This window comes from Bemisia tabaci, chromosome 7, assembly GCF_918797505.1.
Source record: "Bemisia tabaci chromosome 7, PGI_BMITA_v3".
Lineage (NCBI taxonomy): Eukaryota > Metazoa > Arthropoda > Insecta > Hemiptera > Aleyrodidae > Bemisia > Bemisia tabaci.
Window position 1 is genome coordinate 31,510,393 of NC_092799.1, and position 16,405 is coordinate 31,526,797.

General features: G+C 37.1%; 2 protein-coding genes across 6 annotated transcripts in view; one reads left to right on the top strand and one right to left on the bottom strand.

Moving 5' to 3' along the window:
• The first annotated feature begins 1,059 nt into the window (after positions 1–1,059).
• Positions 1,060–5,473, top strand: pr (6-pyruvoyl tetrahydrobiopterin synthase purple). Of its 3 annotated transcripts, none has more exons than XM_019044037.2 (4): positions 1,060–1,239; positions 1,656–1,746; positions 2,916–2,995; positions 4,127–5,473. In XM_019044037.2, the coding sequence occupies exons 2-4, from the start codon at positions 1,676–1,678 to the stop codon at positions 4,408–4,410; spliced, it is 435 nt and encodes a 144-aa protein (XP_018899582.1). In that variant the 5' UTR covers positions 1,060–1,239; positions 1,656–1,675; the 3' UTR covers positions 4,411–5,473. The 3 variants fall into 3 exon arrangements, with proteins under 3 accessions (XP_018899582.1, XP_018899583.1, XP_018899584.1); XM_019044038.2 differs by having other exon boundaries at positions 1,060–1,211; XM_019044039.2 differs by lacking the exon at positions 1,060–1,239 and adding an exon at positions 1,247–1,538.
• A 525-nt stretch (positions 5,474–5,998) lies between these two features.
• Pvr (PDGF- and VEGF-receptor related) overlaps positions 5,999–16,405 on the bottom strand; it is a 77,124-nt gene continuing 66,717 nt past the window's right edge. For all 3 annotated transcript variants that reach the window (XM_072302661.1, XM_019044033.2, XM_072302662.1), the window contains one exon: positions 5,999–9,510. In XM_072302661.1, coding sequence (XP_072158762.1) covers positions 9,496–9,510 — 15 coding nt within the window. In that variant the 3' untranslated portion in view covers positions 5,999–9,495. The remainder of the gene's footprint in view (positions 9,511–16,405) is intronic.

A 16,405-nucleotide genomic window follows, 5' to 3' on the forward strand; every position in this document is an offset into this window, starting at 1 on the left:
AATGTGCCCGACGCCCGATTCCGCCGCCAATTCAAGCCCCCCTCTCCCTTCCTCCCCTGGTGGCGCTTAGTTACGTTCGAGGCCTTGTCGCCACGGGCCTTTTCACGAGATTTGTCCCGGGAAAAAATCTCACTTACGAAGTTGGGAAAAATATTGAGTTAATCATTCTTTTTCCCAGTACCAAGTATGGTCCTTTTACTCCTAGGACCCGACCCACTGAGAGAGGAAGAAGAAGTGTAAACGAATTGTGCGATATTTTGTTGAATACTCCATTTTTCATGTTTGCTTCGTTAAAATAATGTGTCTAATTGACAATTGAGTGCAATTATTATTTTAATCCCGGTTAAACACTCGACTTTATCTTCCCGCGCAAAACTAGTCGCAGGACCGTATGAGCCTCGTCCCGTGGAGACGGTAACTGGGAAAAATCCCAGAAGTTTCATTCCTGCGATTCGAACTCGGGACAAATCCCATGAAAACGCCCCGTAGAGTAGGGACTCTACCGTAACAGAAATACGTCCATTTGATTGTTGATGTAGAGGTTTTGGCCTCAACTAGCCTCAACTTGAGAGCTTTTCTTGAGCTTGGGAGTTGATTTCAGAGAAAACCAGTGGCACCATCGTGTTTCTTGCAAACTTTTACAAAAGAATCAAGAGTCAAATTGCAAATTCCTCACACATGCACTGCACGTGCAACATCTTCATTGGCGAAGTTTTGAATTTTCCCGCTGACAGTGATGCCGAACATAAAACGTAACACTGTTCCAGAGACGTGATGTTTTAATGATGATGAATCAACAAGAAAGAATAGTAAGTATATGCACACTAAAAAAGTATTTAAATTGTCTTTTAACACATGCTTTTAAAAGAATCGGTTGTTAGGTCATTTAAATTAACGTTACTGAATGTAAATCTGAAAATATAGTTGATCTCAACTCTGACGTAGTCAAAATTAAAATTGTCGCACCAGCATCACTGAAAGTGTTATTATCACCATCTTGTTTTGTTATCAATTATCAACAGGTGAATTTGTTTACATAACAACAGTTTATACGTGAGTTCTGATATTTCAGCAGACAGAAAAGTCTGAGCCTGAGCAAATTTCTCAATTCTCATCGTCAAAACTACTACTTATTCCTCAGTTCCATGAAATTCTATCGGTACCTTTTACTGGTGAAAAATTCATCAATTGACATCAGAATCATTACCGGGGTAGTGCCATTCAAATTTTGTTCGTCTGGTTTGTCTTGTGCACATTATTTGCTCTATTATATAACTGCTCTTGTGACATTGAACCCTAAAAAGTAACTGACATCATCCTCTCTCTCTGTTTGAATGCTAGCTGATCTAGTTAGAGCATCTTTATCTTAGGTCTATGTACTCTTTATAAGCCACGTAATGAGGCTTTACTAGTTCAGAAGAGAAGTCGGATAATCAGGCACCCCCTTGATGAAGTTTCTATCCAAGGATACCTACTATGAAGTCTATACAACTGCTATGAGAGTTCAATTCTCCGTAACTGATTCAACCTCAAAAGAGGTATTGAATTTCATCATTTGATTATGCAACTGATTCCAAGTTGTTAGGTAATCATTTTCATGTGAGCTCTGCTCACTTTCTTCCAGTCATTTCAATCCTCATCTTTCCTGCTTCTAGATCTGTGATTCCCTCTGACAATGACATCTAAAAGGCCTGTCGCTTATTTAACCAGGATTCAGCATTTCAGTGCTGCTCATCGACTACACAGGTAATTGATGGTTCTTTAGTCAAATTCTTCTTCAATTAAATGCTTTTTCAGGTATGATTCCCCTACTTTTGAGGAGGTATTACATGAGTGCCTCGATCAGTCATATAGATGTTTCATAAATTTCCTCAACGGAATACCAATCCGATCTACAAATCAATATTAATGGTCATGAATACCTACTTAACCAAGACGATTGCTAAATTATTTATCAGAATCTGAGTAATCTTTTCATGGAATTTTTCTTTTGAGAAATTGAACCTTCTGGGGTGTTTTAAAGTCTCATTGGGGGTTAAAATTTCGAAATTCAGCGTTACGTTCCTTATGGACAGCCTCTTAGGTCCTGGATGTACTTCATGGATGGTTGTTTTCTTTAACGTTATTGGAGCATTTTGTTTATGTAATATGAGCTTCTTTAATTATAAAGATTAATTACCTGTATGCCACATTGACAAATTGCCTAATTGCGGTAACTCCACTACGAAGAACTTTTCATTAGACTGAGCGTCCCCCTACCCTTTTGCCATGGACACTACTCTTGAAGAGCCTGAAGGACAAGGTGAATAAGTGCAGTTTTATCTAAAAAAAATTAGATATTAATGATTTTAAGTAAAACTAGTCTTAATACATATTCTGTGAAAAATTCACTCCCAATTTTTAAGCTTCAAAATGTCAGTTTGAACTTTCCTCTGCCATATGGATCCATGTAATTTTGAAACTTCAAACACGTATTTCTCAAAATAACAACAACCACCCTTATGCGCCTTGTCCTCTAAGCCCTTCGATTGTCCTTGTCTTTACTAACTAGAATACTTCTGAAGCTTACTTAGCATGAACATGACGGTTTTACGTAGACTGCCACTCAATTCTTGTACTTGTGCACTTTCCCTCTAACAGAAGTGCAAAAATAGCTAACAAAAACTACAGGTTTTCAATGCTCTCAGAAATGAAAGTTTGTCTCAATAAAAGCCAACATGTCATTGTAAAAATGATCATGAGAAAAGGTATCTAAGCGCTAAATCAGATCCATAGAGAGATATTTACTCTTGCTGCTAGCCCTACAAGAGATACATTCATCAATGCGACAATTTTGAACTTATGCCTTCTTTTTATTTTTAAATCCCTTCCCGCTAATAAGGAATTTGTATCTTATGTTGGGTTTTTGTTTTCAGTCCTCAACTGTCGGATGCTGAAAATGCCAAAGTTTATGGGCCTTGCAATAATTTTCACGGGCATGGACACAATTATATCGGTAAGTTTGGAGTTTTTCTGCATAAATATCAGCACAGACCCTCTATATTAAAGGGTTTGTGCTGATTTAATGAGTGAATCACCCATTTTTATTTGCAGAGATTATTGAATAGTTAACTACCTACCACTGGAATGTAATTGTTAGTTATAACTAAATATTGTTAATTAACGTTTTAAATTGAACTTGCTTATAATAACTTAACAAAGTAACCCCACATAAGTTGAAATTTCACTTCTTAATGAGATTTTTAAGGAAATTAAGTACCTCTTCAAAAATGTCTAATGGACACAGGATCCGGTAGGGTGAAAACCTTCCCTTGAATTCTTAAAAAAAAGGCATGAAAACACACTCCAGGCATGATTTACCTTCAATAAGACCTTTCGCTTTCAACGATAGCCAGTTATAACTTTTCTTGCGCCAATTACCCTGGGAGATACTAAAGAGCGAACCTCTGAGCACTAATTATGTAAGTTTGCATCGACAGAATGTGTGCATTCTGTCAATGGAGACCAGTTTTCCACATTTTTTTGTTGCATGCAAATAAAAATAATTAAGATGAACTTACCTGTATTCAAATAATTTAAATGTTTTGACATACGTGTCTTTGAGATCTTGGCCGTTCTCAATGTAACTAAATATAGGCCAGAACCCAAAACTTGTCTACTGTATCATTTTAATTGTTGACATGCAAGTAAGTTTGCTTTTAATATTCTAATTTTTGAACTTAATTTCTTGAATGATTTTCCGTACCAATCTGGCAAATGTTGCTGTTGAACCCACTACACATACAGTGACAACAGTATCTCAATACTGCGTTTTTTAAATACATAAGATTGCTCTAGATGATGTTGCCAGTCACCATCAAAATAGATGACCCACCGCTAAAGCTCCTCTTTTACCACGACTTAAAGCTTTTTTTGTCATCGAAAAATCCAGAGATCTATCAGGTGATTTAAGGAGTTTGCTGCCTGAGCTTTTCGAGTCATGACGTAAGTTTTTTAGTACTACAAAATAACCCTTCATGAAGCCCTCTCTGGAGTACCCCTTTTTGCAGTAGGCCGTGCAGCAGTCCCAAATCCCCGTGCAAGTGTAGACTTCCGAATTCATTGAATTCCTGTTTTTGCCTTTCAGTCGAGGTAACACTACGAGGCCCTGTCACCGTCGATACAGGAATGGTGATGAATATCTCAGATCTCAAGAAGCATATAAACACAGCTATCATGGAAACAATGGACCATAAATGTTTGGACAAGGATGTGCCCTATTTTAAGGATATAGTCAGTACAACGGAAAATGTATGCATTTTCATCTGGAATAATTTAAAAAAGGTTATGGAAGATCCATCTCTATTGTATGAAGTCAAAGTGTTTGAAACTGCAAAAAATGTTGTTTTTTACAGAGGCGAGCAAGAGTAAGTTTAAATTTTATGAAATCTATTAAAACCCTGATCATCTTGTAAAAATTTCAATTTTCTGAACTGTGAACAGCAAATTCATTGAAAAAAGGGTGATTTTGTCTGATTTCAACATCCTGTTTTGGGAAAAGACATCATTCAAAGCATTGTACCTGGGCATCTTTTAAAAGTTTTATTTAATTTACAATCATTGTTTTTTAAAAGCATTTAAAGATAAAAAACAAAGATGGCTGTCATGTAATGTGATATTGCTGTATCCTATCATAATAATTACATTTTTGGCAATACTCTCCTAATTTTAAGGAATATCATAAGTATACAAATATTAGTCATTCAAGTATATACTCTGCTGTGCCATTGGTAATTTTCATCAACATTTTTAAGTTTGGTGAATTTCTTTCTCGGAAGAAGAACAATCTTCAGAAAGAATGAATTAAAATATATATTATCTTGTCGCCTCTGCTTTAGAAAACAGAAAAAATACTCAAGAAATGTATTAAGACGTTGGAATGAACTATGCAGATTTTAACTTGTCTTGTAAATTGACTGATTTAGTAGCTGCACCAGTCATTAAGTATCCGCACACCACAGTTCGATGGTTTTATCGTAAACAGACACATAATCTCTTTGTATCCATGTCAGAGTGATAGTGTGTCTAAGTCAATCCAAATTTCTCATGTTTAATGAGTCATTTTTGTACTCATGATTTGTTAGTAACCAAATTATAATTAATGAATGAATTCATTAAACACTATGCAGAATTTGGCTTTAAAGCCATGACATATTGCTTTGGTTGAAGTCATCGAAAATCAGCAAGTCAAATATTGCAAGAATGACGTAGCCACTAAATCAATCTATTCATCTTAATCAGATAAGATCATTGTCTTACTTTTTCTAATATTATAGTAGCATGTTGCTATTGCACTGCATTTTTTTCTGCATTTCTCTTGTTTGTAAAAATTGTGATTTGTTGTTTTCTTGACAACTTTATTTGTTGCTGTTGAAGTTTTTGCCAAGAAAAATTCAGTTTCCATTTCTAAATAAATAACTACTTTTTTTTTAAATCTGAATTTTTTCTAATTCTTACAATTTAAGCTTGGACCCTTATTATTGTACTTTTCTTCTCTCTCTCTCTTTTTTTGGTGTAATAAAGGAAAAATTATAGACTTGCATATGCGCATGTGATAGCTTTTACGGGCTGTTCAAGTCTTACGTAAGCCATTTGGGGGAGGGAGGGGCTCTTCCAAACAGGAAACGGGGAAGGTCAGGCCCTGCCTTATGCAAGCCTCCCACTCTAAAAACATTATAAACCCCCCCCCCTCCCCTAAAAAAATCCAACAATTTTTCAGTCTTCTGTTGTATTGTTTAGAAAAATTTGGGCTCAAGCTAGGCTTACATAGTTTAAAATGAATGAGAGATTTGTTTATTGGCGGCTCACAAGGAAGAGGGAGGTCTGTCAAAAACTCGATCAAAATGGTTTGTGTCGGTAGTACTTGGACAGCCACTTGGTATGTTCAATTATATGCTATTACAGCGTAATAGCGTATAGATAGCGTAAATCGTAGAAATACAGAAGTAAAGTTCAGCAGTTTTATACAAAAGAGCTCTATATTTTGAATACATGTAAAAAATATTTACAATTTGAGAAAAGGCAAGGTAAAAAATCTCATAATATAACAATAATTTTAACAGAGTAAATTTTACAAATTCATAAATAGTACTTGTACTGAGTGATTTTTAGAAAAATAAGAGTCTTCAGCAGAATTTGCCGAATGTACAAAAATAAGAGGCTCATAGGTGGAAAAATATGTTTAGGTTTCTTAGTTTACTCACAAGGGGAGCTTCCCAAGTGTAACCGGAATTTCGAGTTGAAATTTCGCATGAAGATACTAGAGATGATTTTAGGGATGCCGTATTTTTTCGTTTTTTCGAATGGGGTCGGGAAAGCCCTCAAAAAAAGGGCTAAAGATGCGGAAAAAACGCGTGCGCTAGCGGCACAAGGTAAATGTAGGTGATAGAGGCTCTGCATCCTTATCAGTACCGCATGGCCAAACGGTAGCGCACTCGCCTCGCAGGCGGGAGGTCCCAGGATCGGATCCTGCTTTCAACTCGTAATTTTATTTTACTTTATGCTTGTTTATTTTTCACTTACTTTCTTTTGCACCATTCGCTCCGCAAACCGACTTACGAGGTAGAACACGTAGTGACTGAAGATTTTTTACATATGCTGATAAAAACTCGAAGTTTCTCTTGGATTGAAACGTTATATATAATTGAATAAATTAAACACTCTATAACTCACCAAACGTTGCCAAGCTGAATTTTCAGTCAGATACAGATACAGATTCGACTGATACTCCGGAAATTCAGCTTGGCAACGTTTGGTGAGTTATAGAGTGTTTAATTTATTCAATTATATATAACGTTTCAATCCAAGAGAAACTTCGAGTTTTTATCAGCATATGTAAAAAATCTTCAGTCACTACGTGTTCTACCTCGTAAGTCGGTTTGCGGAGCGAATGGTGCAAAAGAAAGTAAGTGAAAAATAAACAAGCATAAAGTAAAATAAAATTACGAGTTGAAAGCAGGATCCGATCCTGGGACCTCCCGCCTGCGAGGCGAGTGCGCTACCGTTTGGCCATGCGGTACTGATAAGGATGCAGAGCCTCTATCACCTACATTTACCTTGTGCCGCTAGCGCACGCGTTTTTTCCGCATCTTTAGCCCTTTTTTGAGGGCTTTCCCGACCCCATTCGAAAAAACGAAAAAATACGGCATCCCTAAAATCATCTCTAGTATCTTCATGCGAAATTTCAACTCGAAATTCCGGTTACACTTGGGAAGCTCCCCTTGTCAGCCACATGAATATGGAAATTAGGTACTATGTATTAAAACATGAACTAGAGATTTCATTCTTATTACTGGTTGTCAATTGTTCAGTAAAAATGTGGAATTTTTGGTAGCAACATAGAAAATATGGAGGCACATGTTGAGATTTTTCTTTGATTACAAAATGATAACCTAATTTCATTTTCTACAGCATTCTGACCAACAATATGGATATGGCTAGTGCTATAACATCATGCTTACTGCTTCAACCTTTTATGGCAAGACAAGGATTCTTTCACGAAAGCAAGAAACTGGAATCATAAACTGCATTTCCCCTTGTATAAAATTAATGAATGCTAATTCATTCATTCAGCATAGTCTTGCATATTTTTGTAGATGAATGGAAAAAAAGTAAGAGCAAGAAATACTGAATTATTAAAATATTATAGGCACAATAAACAGCTCCTACGAATAGGGACAAAATCTGTACATATTTCTGCACTCTAATTTACAGGGTTTTTTTTAAGCGCTTTGTGCTTAAAAAAACAGAAAAAATCTGATTACGATCGTTATTAGGTACCTTTAAGGTTTATTTTCAGGTGAAATTATGCTAAATTAGTTGACTAAAAATCTTCCTCGAAAAATCTAAAGCATTTTAAAAATATTCTTAGTAATAGTACAAATAAAAAGGCAAATTAAGGAGCATGTAGTAATGCAATGAGTTGCTTCCATGGTACGGACTTGAGTACTTAAAATTGAATACTAAAAAATGACAAGAATGATTTTTAGGGTCGACAACACTGGCCATCTGGGCATTCAACAGGAAAGAATTAACAACTAGCATCAACCTTTACCTGCAGTAAAAAAAAGGTTTTGACAGTTGAAATCACACAGTTAAAATCCTGTCTTGGTATCCTTGATAAAATAAGTACAAGAGCAAAAACTTTTGTATGCTTTTCCAAATCTGATGAAAAAATAATAAGTTCCAAAATTTGCAAACTGAATTGCAGGCAGTGACAAACACAAAATTTTCCCTCAATTTCTCAAAAAAGACTGACAAGCAGTTACATCTTTTGACTCTGATTGAAAAACATTCCAAAATCAGTCCTTAGAGTATTCAGAAAATGTATCTAATTCTGGTTTAGAGGGATTTGATGAGCAAACATGAGTCAAAAAATAAAGGGCCAAAAAACATGAAAGACAAGGCTGCCTTGATTGCGCGACTTCTTAGACATCAGTAGTTTTAACAAATTTTGAGACCCTCAGACTTCCCGAAAGGTCCCTTATTGAGATCAGATTTGATAAAACAGGAGGGGGAAGCGTAATGATAATTCTGAGCTTGATAAGTATGAAGTTATAGCTGAGTGTAGCTTTGTTGCTCTTCTTTAATGGGTAAATTATACATTTTGGATTCCTATCATTGATTCTTTCCAGGATCATTGAATTCCGGTTGGGCAAAGTATGTGACTATCTTTCAGGAAGAGGAGAACCCTCTCTGCAGAATGCAGTTCCATGAATGATTACACATGAACATGAAAAACATGAACCATGAACCATGAACCATTACACTATGTTTATACCTACATAGTCCTAAAACTAAACAAATAAAACTATAAACAAACAAACAAAATCACAGCATTTATCCGTGATGGATGAAATTTCAAAGGGGGGGAAAAAGCCTACTTGATTTCTACACAATATGCACTTTTGTAAAACTTCCTACCAAGGTCTGTGCATTAGGATCAAGATTCGTAGTTGTGGTCTTTGTGATACAGACTCACTTTGTTTTTGTCCTGAAATCGCTTTGTCTTAAAATAATATTGATCAATCATTAATTTTTATTTGCTTGTATGTATTAGGACATTGACTATTCGTTCAACTTTCACATTTACTTTTACTTTTTAGACGCAAAAAGATTTTGTTGAAAAAAAAAATTTTCCAGCAGAAGTTAACTGACAAAGGAACAAAACTTACTGAGATGGAGTGCGAACTTGAAATAATTTTCTGAAGTTCTTTTAAATAAACAGGAAAAACGATTCTACAAAAACTATTAAAATATAAAATTCAACAAGATAAAGAACAGATGAACACAAATTTTACAATAAAAGCTTGGGAGTGATGATATAGCGTGATGAGTTTGGTAAAAAAAAAGGCTTTGGAAGAAATAACGATCAAGTATTGACATACGTTGGTGGAGGGGACTGCGGTAGAAGCAAATATGATGGATTGAAATGCCCTGAAATCATTGTGGGTTGATTCACATAATAGTTTTCTGAAACAAAAAAAGGAAGAAAGGGATTAGATACGCCAAAAAAGAATTGTTGCTTTTTCTGAAACCTATAGGTACCTATAGGCTCAATATTGAATGGAAATTTGAATTTTCAATGAAACATAAAAACAATCACAAACACTAAAAGAACAGAAATGATATTCAGATTGTAATTATTAAACGTACATAGGTACTTACGACCTTGTATCAAATTTCTTAAAATAAACAGAGATTTTTTTGGCGATGGTACCTACTTAGGTATGCCTCTTTAAACTTGTTGAAGGTAGATTTTACTGGAATTTATCAGATATTTCTTTTATCAGCTAAGAATTACGAGGCATTAGTGAGTATACTTTTAACTTTGATATTCCAGCTTGCACTTTAATCTTTATTTTTCTGCTCAAAAAAAAAGAAAAAACTAAAAGAAAGGATGCTAGTGCGTGAAAACGCATTTTCCCTTCCCTTCAAAAAGTGTTGTGGTTGTTCTTTTGTACATATCTAAGGATTTTCTGTAATTCAACGGTGTAAGTCGGCAATCACATAACTCGGTTTGCGACGTCGCAGACTTCCTGTCATACTTTATTTTTTAAACAGAAAACTACTCATTGGCAGTTCTTTCAAACTGCCGTAATTTTCCTTCTCTGAGCGAAGAAAATTCTGCAAAAACTTCAAGGAATGATGTCAATTCGTTCTCCAAGACACGGCAACCGAGATACCTATGTGATTGCCGACTTACGCTGTCGAATTGCCGTCTCCTAGTCTGAAAGAAGATTCGCTCCCTTTTGTACGAGCAGAGATATACAAACGCCAAGGATTAAGTACCTAATAAACTTTCTTGATGTGTTTTATGTGTTCATGATTCAGATGAGGTTGAATTTCCCCGAAATTTGCAAGTTTAATCAACTTGAAATTTTTTTTGGTAATACATTATGATGTCAAATTTTATTTTGCAGGCAAAAAAAAAAACATGCTCAGAGTTTTAAATCTTATATTTTGAGGGGCAAGAAAGATTAAATGCCACTAAAGTTGAATCTCCGAGGACACTTTCTTTCATGCAGCTCAAAAAATAAAATACAGAAGTTGAAGCTGCTTACATTCTTAGTGTTAATCCCTGAGAGCATGCAAATACTCAAAAACCTACTTTTTATGTCTCATTAAGAGTGGCTAATTAGAACCAAAATTTTGCACTTTGGAGTATACTAATATTTCATTCTTTCAGTAAATGATAGGTTATAAGTAGGTATGGATATTATGGAAAAGGATCCAACTGCATGCACAAAAAATATGGCATGCATCTAAGAAACTTGCTTCAGGATTTAATGAGTCACATTTCGAAGGAACAGCCAATACTACGGAACACATTAGAAATTGGGTTATTGTATTACACAAAAACGTCTAAAAAGCAAATAACATGTACACACAGGATTGATGTAATGAGGATTTAAGTACTGGAGTACTTAGAAAGTAAGAGGAATTGAGACTAAAAGGTATTCTTGCGAAGAATGTCCATCTCTCAAATACAACACGAAATTCAGGTCCAGCTAGAAACCTTCATTATATTTTTAAATTAGATTATGCCTCTTGTTACAAAAAAACTTGCAAGAAGAGTTTTAACTTGGATCTTCTGGGTAAAACTTGAAATTTATAAAATGATATTGTAGAATTTAATGGAAAAACTAGGAGTAGGTATAGATACCTAGTTCCAGGTCTGCGCAATTTTTGATGATACCTCTAAAATTTTCAGGGCCAGTTTAGCAACAAGGTCATTAGTGGCGTGACGTGACTATATCCGATGGGAAGGTGTTCGGTAGGAGTGCCAGCCAAGAGAGGGGGGGAGGGGGCTGTAACCTCCGGGCCTCCCCCGGAAATTTTCATAAAAATGAAGCTGCAAGGTCACAATTTTTTAACCTCTTCTGGTTAAATTAACGTTGTATTTTTTGTTTTTTTACAGATCGTTTTCCTGCAATTTTCTTTTTTCCTTCTTTTTGTTTATTGTTTATTTTTGTTTGTTCTTTAAATTTTTTTAATAGCTTTTTTAACTTTCAATTAATATTTGATTTATTCATTTCTTTTCTTCTGAAAGGTCACCTCATTTAAGAGTTTAGATGAGAGACGATACTGGTTTGACTTGTCCCAGTTTTGAGTCTTCGGTGAAAGCTAGTCACTTTATAACACTGCCACAAATTACATGTAATTTAATTCAATGCTCCATGTTCTGGGGAGAAATTTTTCGATAACTGTGTCGTAGAAATCTGATTTCGCTCTCAGCTCTTGAAGGATTCCTTTCTCGATTGCTATTACACTGACGCTCGATGATCGGCTTTGAGTTTCGGTTGAGCGGCAGTATGCATGTATCCGTTTAAGCGCCGAAGAAGATCTTTCCACTGGTGCAGTGGTGGCAGGTATAGTGCAGAGGAATGCAGCTAACCTATTTACTTCTTTGAAAGTGAGTGTTAAATCATTTTCTCTCAAAAACTGGATCAGTTTGTGAGGGGGTAATCCTAAAAATTCATCGCTCTTGTAAAGAACAGTGAGTTCCGTCTTCAATTTTGCATGATCAAACATGTTACCATACGCGCCTTTCAAAGAATCTAGTTCGTCAGTTGGAAAGCGAGTCCTATAGGTGAAAAACTTTTGATGGGATAAAAGATGGCAAAACTGTAAATTGAGTACAGAGCCGTACCTGACATCAATTTGTTCCACGACGGTATCATGAATTCCTTTGTACAAACGCCGATAGTCCTCTTCAGCAGATAGACCATTCTTTATGCTATGAAGATGAGGATTTTTACAGTCCCCATGTTTTACTATTGCTTCAGCCCAGATTTCCTCAAAGCCTTCATTTATATCACGTTTTAAAATATCGGTAGTGTCCTTCACTTGTTTGTGGCAGTGAGCGATGTCATCAGTATCAGTCTGAAGTATATTATACAACACATCGGTGTATGAAAAAAGCTTTGCAAAAACTTCTAGTAAAAACACTGTTCTGAATTCGGTTAGAAAGTGGACGAACCCTCTTGCCTTTAGGATGGCTTTAGCGTCCCAAGAATCAGAATCGTCTAAGATGCTCTCAAAAAATTCTGACAGTTCAGTGCGAAACTGGTGGATAGTATTCCCAAGCCTTTGCATGAAATTCCACTGAATAGATGCCATTGAGGGTAGTTTTCTGCTCATGAAATCCTGGAGGGCAAATGACCTCTTTGACGATTTGGAAAAGAATTTCGGAATACCACTTAAAGTTTTAAAAAATAAGCTGCATTCTGGCATTATTTCTGAGAGAGACTGTTGTAAAACTAAGTTTAAAACATGCGCATGGGAATCCGTAAATAGAGCCTTAGGATACGCCTCTTTCACTCTGGTGTGTAAGTCACTCAAATGACCACTCATCACAGAGGCACCATCATATGTTTGTGCGATCAGCTTCAGCGCGGCGTTATATTCCTCAATGATATTGGTAACGTGATTGAAAATCCCTTCAGCCGTTCTATCAGCGCTTGCGTCTGTAAACCCAATGAAACTTTCCGTTGGGATACCGTCACTATCGACATACCGAAATATGGTAGACAACTGAGACGTTTCGTTTACGTCGGATGTCTCATCTAGCTCAATCGAGACGAAATCCGCCTCAGCGACACGCCGTTTTATTTCGTCCAGGATAACATCGCACACGGCATCAGCTAGATCATTTTGAATGTCACTCGAGGTTCCACAAAAAGCGGTGGCATTTTTCAGGTGATTGTCCAATAGTGGATCATAAGTCCTAAGGAGTTCGAGCACCTCAACGTAATTACTCTTCTTTAGCGAGTCCTCAGACTCATCGTGACCGCGGAAAGGCAATTCCTGCTTGGCAAGGAAACAAACAACGTCTATAAGCCTCTTGAGGATCTCGCGATTTTCTTTCACTTTTTCATTGTGCTTTCTAATTTGTTCGTTTCGTTGAGCAGGGTCCAGTAAAACCTCGCCGCGCTGTTTACCGAATAATTTCATTTTCATGAAACATTCCGTGTGGTTTGCCGTGCGCTCATGACGAAGAGCTGCGGCACTAAGATGATTTAAATCGGAAAATCCATGATGAGACCATATATTTTTCTCATCAGAAAAAATAAGACACGGCCAACAGTAGAGTTTACTGTATATCTCACATCCTGTCAACCAGGGATAAGCTACATAATTGCTCTTGCAGAAGCTCCTGGTGAACTCTCTGCCGCGATCCTTGCACTTGCTTTTCAAATTTACCAACAATGGCTCGGGTCTGCCCCGAGCTAGAAGATCTTCTTTTTCGGCGAAAGTCCTCCGGGAATAGGGCCGCTCGAGCACTTCGTCGACGGAACAACAAACCATGATTCAAACTCATTCAAATTTCTCGAAAGGAGAAGCGAACACGTCCAGTCGCACAACACGCACCTTCAGGAACACGCGGGAAACTGGGCCGTAAGCACGTGGGCATTGGGGAAGGGAGCTGGGAGATGGGGGGGGGGGGGGAGGAGGGCGGAGGACAAATAATTGGCATATAGAAGAAATTCGGCGAGCTGCGAACCACCACTGCTGGTATAGGAAAAAACGAGCGGCTCTCTCTCACTCCCTCTTCTGTCTGCTTTGTTCACTCCGCGAGCGCGGTCCGCACAGTGGATCGAGTCAATCAGGATGCTCGGACATAATACTTTTGACTAAAACTGCAAAAGATGTTGTTTAATCAAATTGTAAATATTAACCCTAGTAGCAATGGCTCCTAAAAAAATTCTACCTAAAGTTGTCAAAAAAATGCAAAAAACTTGAAAATTTTAAGAGTTCGAAAATTTTAAGTAAAAAAACTCTTAAGAAACTCGTTAAGAAACCAGTCTGGGGAATTCTGTTAAATAAAAAATAGTGTCCATTTTAATTAAAAGAAAACGTAAAATTTATGTAAAAATGAACTAACTTTATCATAAATTTTTATGGGCTGCAACTTTTCCTTTTATACTTTTCTGCTCACCACTTTTTTTCCTCGCTTTTGCCCAGGGCGGATTTACCTACTTGCCGCCCATGGGCCGCTGGTATTTTGCCGCCCCCTTCTCATTCGTTTTGAAACATCAATGAAACCCATCAAATGAACGTGCCAGCGGGGGAGGGGCGCATAAGACGCGTCTACTGGTGTTGAACACATTTTTTGGGAAAGCCCTGTCAACACAATTAGCAAAAGTTCACGGAACTTTGAGCGAAAGTTAAGTTTCGTAAACCTATCTCTGTGTGGACAAGGCCTTCCACTCATAAGAAATGAACGAAAAAATAATGAAAGAACAAACATAAATGTGGATTAATGATTTTAACTTCCGCCGCCGCGCCTCGCAGACCGCACTAAGTTTGACGCAATGCGTGAGGTATTCACGCAGTCTTGTAGGCGCTATGCGTCTCACGCTGATCGCAATGACCGCACTGTTTTTAATGCAATGCGTGAGGTATTCGTGCAGTCTTGTAGGCGCTAATACGTGTTACATGCCGATCGCCGCGCCGAGGTCTTCTCCTTTTCGTATCAAGTCCTCGTCATCATTTCTCTCTAGGTAAGTCGCGTCGTTCCAGGCCAAATTGCGTGTTTGGTTTCTCTCCTAACTCGACTAATTAAAGGTGCTGTCTCTTGTATCACTGAAAGACGACAAAAGTAGAAATTACTTTACTCTCAGAAAATTGGAGATTTTGTGGCCTTTTCTCGTTTGTAATTTTTTTTTTAATCCCAATTTTTTTTTATACCTACATTTAAAAAAATTGCAACATTTGCCGCCCCCTATATATTTGCTGCTATGGGCCGCGGCTCATGTGGCCACCCCCTTAGTCCGGCCCTGCTTTTGCTCGCGGGAAGTTTATATAAAAAAAACTTACCGAATTTTTCCTTAAAATTTTCGAGAAAAAATTTACTTAAAATTTTTCTTCGCTTTGATGTAAAAAAAAAGCCCCAAAAGGGGTTACCTGGTAAGAACATTTCAAGAGTTTTTTTACGCAATTTTCAAGTAGTCTTGAAGTAAATTTTAGGTTCTCTTAAAATTTACGAGTTTTTTCAAACTTTTCTCAACAGCCACTGCTACTAGAGAATGGGTCTCTAAAAGGGTAAATTTCACGAGAAAACCAATGGAAACACTTTTAAAACTTCAACGATTTATATGAATGGAGTTATGAGCTTTTCAAGTTTCAAAATTTTGTCCGAATCCCCGAATTGACTCGATCCACCGTGCGCCGGCGCTTCTCCTCTCTCGTCTACCCAGCCAGGTTCTCCCTCCACACCGAACGCAGATCATTGGTGACGCGGGACGGGCAGCTGCTCTCCCCCCTCGTTCCCCTCTCGCTCTCATCCAGGTTCGGTGTTCGGGAGCCGGTGCGGACCTCGTGTCGGGAGTTCGGGTTCGGTGTTCGGGAGCCGGGCCGGTGCCGACGTCGCGTCGTGTCGCGGGATTTTCTCCCTCTTCCCCTCTTCGCCGCTGTCGAAAGCCAAGCGACCGATTTCCGATAATTATTTGCGGTCTACTATTCTGTATCAGGGTTACATGGGTGAAATGAAAAATAAGAAATATTGAAAATTTCCGAGAAATATTTCATGAAAAAATTGTAAAAGAAACATACTTTCAGGGGCTGGGTATGCAACACGCACTAAAAAACACCAAAAAGCAAAAACCAGTCGCCTTTCGTTTAATTTTGCATTTAATTTCGAAAAATATTTTTCAATAATTTTCATATTTTTCAATATTTTTCATATTTTTCAATATTTTTCATATTTTTCATATTTTTCATATTTTTCATATTCTTCTGAAATTTCATGAAAAATTTCAAGATTGTATTTATTTTCTATTTTTCATGCAAAATTGCAACCCTGTTCTGTATTGTTCCGCACATTCTCAGCCATAATTTATGAATTGTTTCAAAATATTTTAGG